At 18.3% G+C, this 12,071-nt stretch overlaps 2 pseudogenes across 2 annotated transcripts; both read left to right on the forward strand.

Annotated features, from left to right (window-relative positions):
• The first annotated feature begins 6,038 nt into the window (after positions 1 to 6,038).
• Positions 6,039 to 6,674, forward strand: PmUG01_00034000 (annotated as a pseudogene). The gene is given in 3 exon segments: positions 6,039 to 6,164; positions 6,179 to 6,283; positions 6,297 to 6,674. Coding segments are annotated over 3 exon segments (609 nt in total).
• A 2,575-nt stretch (positions 6,675 to 9,249) lies between these two features.
• Positions 9,250 to 10,230, forward strand: PmUG01_00034100 (annotated as a pseudogene). Its single transcript is given in 3 exon segments — positions 9,250 to 9,336; positions 9,462 to 9,773; positions 9,787 to 10,230. Coding segments are annotated over 3 exon segments (843 nt in total).
• Positions 10,231 to 12,071: the final 1,841 nt, after the last annotated feature.

Raw genomic sequence — 12,071 nt, forward strand, 5'->3', positions numbered from 1 at the left:
CTAGCCTAAAATGATTATTTTTTCAGGTAATTAATAAAATATATCATTAGTTTAAAATTAGCCGTAATATCTACGGTTTTATATTTAATGAAATAAAGTGAATATACTTTGTTGTGTTCATATGTATAAATATATTATTTGTTCTAAATAGGAAACTTAATAGCCATAATACAAAATTTACTTTATGAAAAATATCGTATAAGATATAATTATAGTTATAACTATTATAATGTCCTTTTAGTATTTTTTTACATGATGTAAATTTGAAATTATATACATATATTAAAAATATTTCTTCATTAAATACATATAATCTATATTCATTTACTATCTTACGGATTTTGTCTTTATAATTAAAAAGACATCTTAGAATTATTTAATATTAAACTTCATTGTGATGTTAATTACTTTTTGAAATGTATAATTATATATATATTATAAATAAAAATTTATAAATAAATAAAATTTAGATATTTTATATTTATTACTTTAATAAAATATTAATTAAATAAATTAAATATAAACAAATGTTAATAGATAGTACATACAAAATCATTTCTATTTTTTTTTTTAAATAATAAAATTATATGTATGTATATATGTCTGTAAGTTGCTATATTATCATTAATTGTAATGTAAGAAAAAATATTTTTTCTGTAATTCATAATAATATGTGGGCATTTATTTATTTATATATTTCCTAATTTTCCTGTACATACGTATATGATGCAAAGAGCTAATATAATTTTAAACGTGTATATAAATATACATATTTAATATTGACAATTAATAATTTATTTGTAATTATAAGGTTCATATTTTAAATAAAATGAAATTAAAAAAAAAAAAAATATTATATATTTTTAAATAATTCATGGGTATATTAGGCTTGTTTTGGGGGGGGAGGATTACATAAGTTTTAATTAATTCATTTTATAAATTACTAATTTATTTGTTGACGGTTTAATTGAATAAGCGTAATATATATTATTTCGAATATTACAGTTTTGCTAATAATTTTTATTACAAAAATTGACATAATAATATATTTTTAATAGTATCAAATGAGAATATTAATATAATGGTAATATTCGTTTTAATTATCACATTTATCTGTAATTAAAAACTATTTTTTGGTCATTAAATAGCATGTTATATTTTATTCTTTGAAAAAACATACTAGAGAGAAAATATGAGAATTATATATACTAACTATGCTCAGTGGAGAAAACAAAAAGACTATAATAATAATTTTAGTAAAAAAAAAAATATTTATATGTGTTTTTATTTTTAACATTATGTATTACTGTATTTTATTAAAATATTTTCTTCTGTATATATAATATATATATGTATGTAAAATAATTATTTTACTGTAATATATTTTGTTTTTTTTTTTATCATTTTATGAAATTACGTCATATTTTTTAAAAAGAAATTAACTAAAAATTTCTTATCCTATATTCTTTTTAATAGTCGATTAAAAATTAATAATTAAGAATGAATATATTATATGTAAATAACAGAAAAAAAAGGATAAATTAAATAAAGAACATTCCTATAAGGTAGAAACGAAATATATATTATAAAAGTATCCTTTAATATAAGACATAAATTCTAATTTTATCAGAAGAACTATATATTATATAAAAAGATTATGATAATAAATATATTTCTGCAATTAATAAGATTTATTTATTATGTATTTAATATTTTTCTTTAATACCATTTGTTTTTCATTTACTTGTATTTATATAATTTACATGAAGTTAAAAATATAACGTAAAATTCTTCAACGATGAAAGAATACAGATGTATAGATAATAAAAAATTTAAAATGCGTATAGATTTAAGAAAGCCATTGAAGTTTTATCATTAGTCCTTCTAAAAATAAGAAAAAAACTTTTTTTGAATTTTTACTTTGTTAAGTTTTTAATTTCTATATGTTATTCTTAAAAGTTAACATATATATGTTCTTTTTTATATGTTTTATCTTTTTTTAAATTTCTTCAATTATGTATATGTACGCTCAAAATTTTCCTTATGTATCTTTTTCGTTAATTCCTTTCCCCCTTATGCTTTTCTTTTTTTTTTTTCTTTTAAAATTAATTTATGAAAAGTTAAAATAATAATATAAAAAATTATTAAATTTTAATGGAATTATTTGGTGTCAGAATTTTTAAAAATAAGGAAAAGTAGAATTATCATTTTTCCGTTTGGACAAAGTCGCTGAGTTGAGAATATAACTTAGACCTGCTGTAATAATTGTTTTGATATATATAATTATAATTGTAAAGGTTATTATATTTTCTTTTATTAGTGAATTATGTTTTGTTATATCTTTAAGTATTAAAAAAATGTGCATGAAGAAATTTTAACAAATAAAAAAAATTTGTATTGCTTGAATTAAGATTATATATATGTAACCAATATAAATATGATCATCCTTAACAAAAAGCTTTCTTTTTGGAGATTACATTTACATCTATCAAGGCAACTTATTAAATGGGAAAGACTGTTACGCAGGAAAAGAAGAGAATGGAGAAGCGAAGCAATATTTGAAAAGACAATGAAAAAATGACTTAAAAGATATGAAAATGAGAAAAATAAAAATAAGTACCACATTGATTTATTGAGAATGCCAAACTTATAAATGCAGTAAAAATATTAAAACTATTTTTGTTTTGTGCTCTTTTTATGTTAAGGAAGGAATAACAAAGATTTTTATCTAATAACAGAATATCATTATATACATAATATATTAACTATAAAGAGGGGAAAATAAAAAATTCTAGTGTGAAACTTTTTAAAATATTTTTCTAATTTATTATTTCTTCTCTTAATTCATATGAAAAGACAAAAAAACACGAAAATAAGCCTATTATTATATAATTTCTTTGGAAATGGAAATGTAAAAATTGAAAAGTATTTTATTCAAACAATATATATGTGTCACCCATAATGTTATAACGAGTAAATATACTTGTGTGTATGTACGTATACATATGTAAATATGTATAGGTGCATATATATATGTATATGTGTACACTCGTATAATATAAAATATCCACTTAAATATATCCTCACATGTATCTTTCATATTTCAGAAAATACCTATTTGTTTTTAAGCTTTAAAAATTACGTTGAATTATTTGACTATATTATTAAAAGATTTGACGCAAACATTTTTTCATGCGTACGCAGTGGGTATATAAAAATAGTAGCAAAAGAAACAAATGAGATGTATTTTTAATGGCTTAATTTATCTATTTTATATTATGACATTATTTCTTCAATTTCTTATTATGACTTAGCTTCATATATATATGTAAATTTTTTTTTATGTTGTATCCATCATATGTGATAAGAATGAAGGAACTCATCAGAAAAAGACATGCATGAAGAAAATAATTTGTAGTTAAAACATTTTAAAAAAAAATAAATCATATAATGTATTTATCGTGAGAACGAAGTTTTATATATATAAATATCATATATAATTTTAGTGAACAAGTAAGTTCATGTTTGTGTATGTACATAGAATTATATTATTGTTTAGTACAGATATATTTATGCATATAATACTGTTGTATATATATTTATATATATATATATTTTTTTTTTGATAGTATTAAGCTAATATATATTTGAATCAGCGCTAATGGGCACTAGTATATATAATAGAAAAATGTTTTATTTTGTTACGTCTTAAACAATAAGTACATAATTAAAATTAATAATACATTTAACATTTAATTCAATTAAGCATTAAATAATATGTAAAAATATTTTAATGTTAGTGACATTTTTGTATAGCATATCATTATGTATAGATAATAATTTATAAAATTGTGTTACTCTATATTTTTGATATGTCTGTTAGTTTACGTAGTCATTATTACAACCTTAAATGTATACAAATATAGGGATTTTGTTAAAATAAAAAAAAAAAATTTTTTTAATTTTTAATTCTGTCCTTTTCAATAATATCTTATCTAGTAAAAAGAAATCCATATTATATATTTAGGATAATTTATGTACATCATATTACTCTTATATTAGTTCTTTGAGTGCTAATATATCTTAACATATTAATCTATTTTGTATAAATTTTTTAATTAAATGTGAATAAATTACATTGTTTTTGGCTTCATATATTTATAAGATTTTTGTATGAATAAACTCTGGTTTTGAAAATGCTCTTACTAAATTCAAAATTAACCAAAATTAACATTAAAATTTGATTCATTAACAATATGTTATGGGAATTTGAAAATGTATACCTTATCCTATAACATATATTAAGTATTTCATATTTTTAAAAAATATAGATGGAGCTAAATAACATGATGATCATATTTAGATATATATACATAGTCAAATTGACCAACATGTTAATAAAAATTTTCATAAGTTATTGTTTTTTTTTTTATTATTGATAATATAATTTATAATATTTTATGAATTATTATTTTTTCTGGATATAATATAATATAAATATTTATACTTATCTTTTGTATTAGCAATCAAAATTTTTGAAAGGTAATTATCACAAATTTCTATTATAAGTTCGATTTATAATATATACCTATGCTGGAATTTGTTAATATGCATATTACAGTTTTTTACCAATAAATGCAAGGTAGAAAACATTTATTATAACACATTCATAGTTGATTTAATTAGATTTTATAAAAATTAATTATTTATGAAGAAATAAAAACATAACGGGTAAAATGTATATTTCATTCTTGATATATTTAAACATATACATTATTTATTTACACTTATTCAGATATTGGTACATTTTTTACATGAATTTCTGTAACTTTTATTTTTTCATTGGTAAATTTCATCTAAATATATATATATTATTAAAGAAAAAAATAAAGTTTAGTTTAAATTAAAAATATTTCATTTATATATAATATTACAAATTATACATAACTAAAAAGTATAAATTTGGAAAGTTATATAGAAAATATAAAAGATAAGTCTTTAATTACCTGTAATATATGTATTTTTTAATATATTCGATAGTTTTTCTTATGAGTTATATCAAATAGGTTATAGTACATATAAGAATATATATATTTACTTAGTAAATAAAGCGTGTGCTAAAAATAATATAACTCAAAAAGTAATAAGAAATATTATTATTTTCATCGTTTATTGTTATTATTTTAATGTTATATTAATTAATATTTTTCGAAATCATAACAAGTTTTCAAAAATAATTTTTTTTAGAATGAAAATTAGTAATTTGAGTAACAGTAAAAAAGGTAACTACTCTTTAAATATTTATAACAAGATATTATCTACATTCTATACAATCTATATTATATACCTTTCATATATTACATAAAATCAATATATAGTAACACATAGAATTTTTATTTTATTTTTATTTTTTTATAATTAAACGTGTTAATAAATAATTTAATTTCTCCATTACATTAAATAATTATATTACATATTTTAAAAATTTATTAATGAATGCAAACTATTTTATTTTAGCGGAAATTATTTTTTTTTTAAATTGACATTAAGATAAAAATCATATAATATATTTCTAAAGTTATTTTTCCTTGTATGCTTTGTAAAATTTATTAAAATTATATAAAATTAAATATTTATGGAGTCATAGAAAAAAAAAAAATTTTTTAAAATAATTATAGAATATCTTATCGTTAGAACTATATTATATAATTATTAACTCTGTACTTACTGAATATAATATTAAGGATCTGTATCATGGAACAAAAAATTAAGCTAGTACTATATATTAAAATCGGTGCGTTTATCATTTTATATTGGATATGCCATTTTAGCGAAGTTGTATGTTAATATTATTTAAAAATATTTGAATTGTTAATATATTTTTTTTTTTATATTGTGTTATTTTTATTAATATTTTTTTTTACCGTTAGATAATTTATTCTACTAAATATAAAACATTTACATGGTTTTTTTAGATTAATTTTAACAAATCTTTTGATGTGAAGTACAATTTGAATATAAAATTAAATAGAAGAATTTATAGACTACTAGCAAAATATAAACAAAATAGGGATACAAATATAATAGGGGTAAAAGACAATATCCCATATTATAGCCTGAATGAAAAAGAACATAAATCTTATAAAGAAAAGGAAACAAAAAGAAAAAAAAACATTCCGGTAAAAATCTATTAAATAACAATCAATATTATACAGAAGTCGTAGACTATAATAATGGCATGTTTGATGGGAAACATTTCCATTTAAAAAAAAAATGGATTAAAAAAAAGAGATTATGATGATTTTATCGAAAAACAGAGAATAAATGGAAATATAGCTTTAAAAAAAATAAAATTTAGAAGTTATGGATTTGGAGTTTTTATATTTTTCCTTTTTTTTTTGTTCGGAATAGGTCTACCCATACTAGAAGGATTGGGGTATTGGAAACTGCAGGTAAGATGCTTGTAGGTAGTTCAGGTAATAATTTAACATGGTTTGGGAAGTTTTAAAAAATATAGTAAAATATTAAAATTATCAGAAGCAGCTTATAAGATATTACCGAATGTACTACTTTTCGTTTTTTTAGCTGTTATAATTGTAATAGCAATTCCTATAATCTTAAGAAATAATGAAAAATATAAGAAAATTAAATTGATGATGGAGCAAAATGAATAAAACGAAATATACATCTTTATTTAACAAATCTATTAATATGAAGTAATATCTGTAATATCATTAGTGATATATTTTTAACAAACGTAACTATACCTATAACAATTTTATAGATGCAAGTGTATAAATATTGCGTTTTTGATACAGAACCGTAATAAAAATTGTATTCTTCACTTTTTTTATGAATTTGATTGTTTCGTTATTTTTGAATATATATTTTAAATTATTATTTAATATTAATTAAGCAAATATGGTATAATATATATATTTCTGTATAAAAACATAATTAAGATAAAAATATTTTTTTGAGCTTTCAAATAAATATATAATCGAATAATTGATACAATTTCACAGAAATGTGATAATTTATATTTGTACTAAAATTTGCTTCTTTTAATTTTATATCTTGTAATAATATAAAATTATAATTTTTCAGATTATTAAAATGTTGTATAATTAGCAAGGAATTAAAAATAAATATGTCTTGTTTTGTATTTAATAAAAAGAACTAAATGTATTGTGGTGAATTGATATATATATATGTGTACATTCGCTTAAAAAGGGCTTAATATTTATTATGTGAAATATGATTTATGATAAATTGCAACAAACATATTTATTGAAAAATCTCCTTAATACCTTTTAGTATTTATCTTATCGTAAAAAAGTAAAAGTATGAATATATTATGAAATAATATCTTTTTTATTTATGGACTAATTGTAACTGTTTACTCATTTAGGGATATTATATATTTAAAATTAAATAAATAGTTAAAATGATTTATCATATTATTATTATTATTCCTAATTGTAGGATTAATTAAATTCCGTTAAAATCAGTTATGCATATATTAATTTGAAATTGGATAAGCATATGTTGTATACTTTGTATTTATATCTTATGTCATTAAGTGATTATACTAATGAATTAGTTTTAAACATATATAATTTGTTAATACGAGAAAAATTTTTTTATTTTTTTTTATTTTTTTTATATTTCTAATAACTGTATAATGCTAAAAATGTAATATATATATATCTGTAAAAATCTAAATTATCATTAAAGATATTCAAAATAATTATATATTTTGTAAAAACATTTAATAATGTATAGGTATTTATCTTTACATTTATAATATATTCATGGTTTTATATAAATACATAAGTAAAGATTTAATATTATTTTGTTAATAAAAAGCGATACATATAGTTTATATTTACCAATAAGAACTTATTCATATTTATAATGCTCATTTTTTAAATGAATTAAAACAAAAAAAAATACGAATTATTTTTTTGTATACAGTTCATAAATACAAATATACGTTCTAAGTAAGGGTTTGCACGTTAGTATTCAGGTTATTTCTAAGTACTGTCCAACGTTTGTTACTGAAATTTTAGTTTTGGTATTAAGTGTTTGTATGTAAATTATTAATATCGTGTATGACAAAGTTGCTCTAGAGTATAAGTTTATACATACTTTTAATATTCTATTTTTACATTTACGTAATTTCTGAATTAATTCTGTTTCACAGGCATTAATTTTATTTGAATAATGTATTAAAATGTTAAGAAAATTATATAGGTGCTTTTATCATCTATTGTATAAAAAAAATAAATTATTGAAACAATGATATTCTAATAATAATATATATATTGAAATATTAATATATATGATTACTTTTATTTTATTATATAATATTAATATTTCTTCTAAGTATATACATATTTTTAAAAAGAATAAAATAATAGGTTATATGGGATAATTTAGTAACAATTTATTTACAGGTAATATAAATTAAGCTTAATTTAAAATAGTAATTTACAAAAATTATTATACAAAAATAAAATATTACCATCTATTTAAATATAAATATATATTATTGTATAAATTTTGTAGTATCCAGTAAATTAAATTTTTAAAATATTTTATAACTGATTAAAAAATTAAGTGCCCTAATTAATATAATATAAATGAGTGTAAGAGATATGATTTATTTAACATTATTAATATTAGATTATTATGCTAATTAATATTATATAACGTTAAATTCCACTTTTAGTTAAAAAAGTTTACAAAATTAGAATTATTAATATAAAAATATTTCTAATATTAGTTGTTATTTAATTACAGAGTAAATTTATTACCTATATTCTCTACATTCTCTATTTTACATGAATACCGTGTTTGGATATATTACGTATTCTTATATTTTTATTTTTATTTATTTATTTGAAATCATAAAGAATTATTTAATTACTCTACCATATTAAATAATTAAATTATATATTTTGAATATTTATAAATGAATTCAAGTTTTTTTATTTTAATAAAAATAATATTTTTAAGAGTAGAATAAAGGTAAGAATTATATTATATACTACTATAAATATTTTTCTTTGTGTCTGTTGTTAAAAATATTATGAGTACATTTTTTTTTTTACGTTTTATGGAACAAAAAAAAAAATAGAAAAAAATATTAAATAAATAAAAAATTATTATACATTATTAAAAGAATATTATACTATCGTTTATTTATTCATTCTTGAATAAGTTATGTTATTAAAAAATTATATCATGGATCAAAAAATTAAGTTACTTTTTTTTATTAAAATTTCTGCGTTTATCCTTATATCTTGGATGTGGAATTTAAGCAATGAGATGGTCTAATGATGTTATTTGAGAATATTTGAGTTATTAAAATTTTTCTTGTTTTGTGTTTATTGATAATATTTTTTGAAATAAAATTTTATATTTTTTAAATTACATATGTTACTTTGTTTTTTTAGAGTATATTTAAAAAGTCCTTGAGTATGAAATGCAACCCTGGAAAAAAATTAGATGCAGTAGAATACAGGATATTAACAAAATATAAACAGGATAAGGATTCACGTGATGTATGTTTAAAAGAATATACACCAAATTGTGGATCGAATGAAAATAAAGATATATCTATTAATGGAAAATGGGCCAAAACAAATAATAAACTTTCAAATATAGATTCATCAAAGAGTGCAAAAGACCATAAACAATTATGAAATATAAGTCTTGTATATTTGAATCAAAAAAATATTCCCATATGGAAAAAAAAATATTCAAAGAACTTGATTTGAATATTTTCTTAAAAACAATAGAACAATTAGTGATAAGACTTACAAAAAAATAATACTTAAAAAATACGGACTACGATTTGCTTTTCCTTTACTATTATTTTTGTTATTATTCTTATCACTAATGCTAGATTCATTTATGAATCTTGGACTTATGAGAGGGCTATATAGTATATTGAGTTTATACGCTGGTGAAGGTTGGTCCAAACCACTGCGTAAAGTGCTTAGTGATGAACGTTTTAAATGGCTTTTCGAGTCTATGAAAAAAGTAAAAGTAGGAAAAAATGGATCTGAATGTATGGAAACATATGTTTACATTCCGAGCTTTTTTAGATTGATAATATATGTTATACCTTTCATTATTTTTGGTGTTACACTTATATCACGCACTATTTATTACCACAAAAAAGTGAAAAAATATGAAAAAATTAAATTTAAGAAAAGGTAAAAAGAATAATTAGAAATATGTTTAATTTTAAAATAATTCTCTATTATGATGCAGTATCTATAAAATCATTGCTTATATAATTATCAAATATATATATAATTTTTTATTTTTTAAAAATATGGCTATTTTTGAAGTGACTTTATGATATATAATAGAACAAAATGATGTTCCTACATTTTTTGTAATTGTGCACTTTATAATATTTTTAAAATTATATTATAATGTATTGTTGCTATTAAACTAATTATTATGGTTTAATATATACTTTATAGTATTTGAATAAATTTTTATAAAAAACATATATATATGGGTTAAATTAATATACAAAGGGAAAATTCTTATAATTTTAGTAAAATGTGAAAATCTATAATTGAAATAAATATATAATTTTCTTTTTATAAGTTAGTCTAAAATGATTATATTTTGAGTTTCTTAAGAAAATGTATTATTTGTTTTATTTTACCAATAAATGTGTCTTACTTTTTATTAATAAAAGAAAATGAAGTATTCTGTCCATTGATATGTATATATATTGTTTTTTTACTAAAAAAAAAACTTAATATTTATTCTATAAAATATCTATTATGATAAATATAAAACATAATTACTCTAAAGACATATTTAATGTACTTTTTTACATTATTGCATACTCTAAATTAGAATTTATATATATATATTAAAATATATCTTTATTATATATCAAATATTTATAATTATTTACTAACTTATTAATTTTAAAACCTTATATTTATAGAGTAAAAAATATTTATTATTTTATTATTATGTTTAATTGTGATGTTAAATCTTTTTTGCAAAAAACGAATAAAGTATATAATATATTCAGAATTTATTTATAATAGAATTATATAGTTTTTTTTATTTTTTACATTATTAAAATATTAAATTAGTGAATTGAAATTATTCATATATAATTAGATAATATGTATAGATTTTTTTTTATTAATGGTATAATTTTAAATATGTATAAATGTATGTAAAAAGTTATGTTATGTTAAGTGGTCGTTAAATTAAATGTATGTAATATTCGTTTACTTTATATGAAGAAGATAAATTTTTATATATATTTCCTATTTTCTATGTCTATAATTATATTAAGAAAAAATATTATTTTAAAGATGTATAAAAATAGATGTATTTTATAATGAAAACTTTTTATTAATATGCATTTATGACGTTAATTTTTTATATAAAATAAGAGCAAAATACATTAACTGTTTTTTTTAGATAATTAATAAGTACATAACATAGTTTATCTCGGTTAGATAAACTTTGAAATGACCTATTTAGAAAATTATTCTATTTTTTTAACACGTTATAATTAAATAAGCTTAATGTATATTATTTTTCATGCAACACTTGTGCTAATATTATTCCTTTGTTATATTTGCTTTTATATAGATTTACACGAAAATGGTGTTATAATATTAATATATATTTTAGTTATATTTACATAAATTTTAAACATAATTGTCTTGTAAATTAAATAAAGCATGCATAATGTTCTGTAAAAAAGTATACATAGGTCATATAAAAAATCAGACTAGCTCATGTGGAAAAATGTACATAAGGAAAGTGAAAATATTGTAATTAAGAGTTTTAGTAAAAATTGGTAATACATTTTTTTTTTTAATATTAAGTATTATTATATTATAATAAAATATTTCTTTCTATGTATATATGTACAGAAAATAATTATACTTTCTTTTTTTTTTTTTTTTAATTTCCCAATAAAATCTATAAAAATAATATTTAGTAAAGCTATCAATTCAGTTTCCTGTGGTACCTGTTCAATTAAAAATTACAGAAGCATTAAATATATC

This window comes from Plasmodium malariae (genome assembly GCF_900090045.1).
Source record: "Plasmodium malariae genome assembly, contig: PmUG01_00_15, whole genome shotgun sequence".
NCBI lineage: Eukaryota > Apicomplexa > Aconoidasida > Haemosporida > Plasmodiidae > Plasmodium > Plasmodium malariae.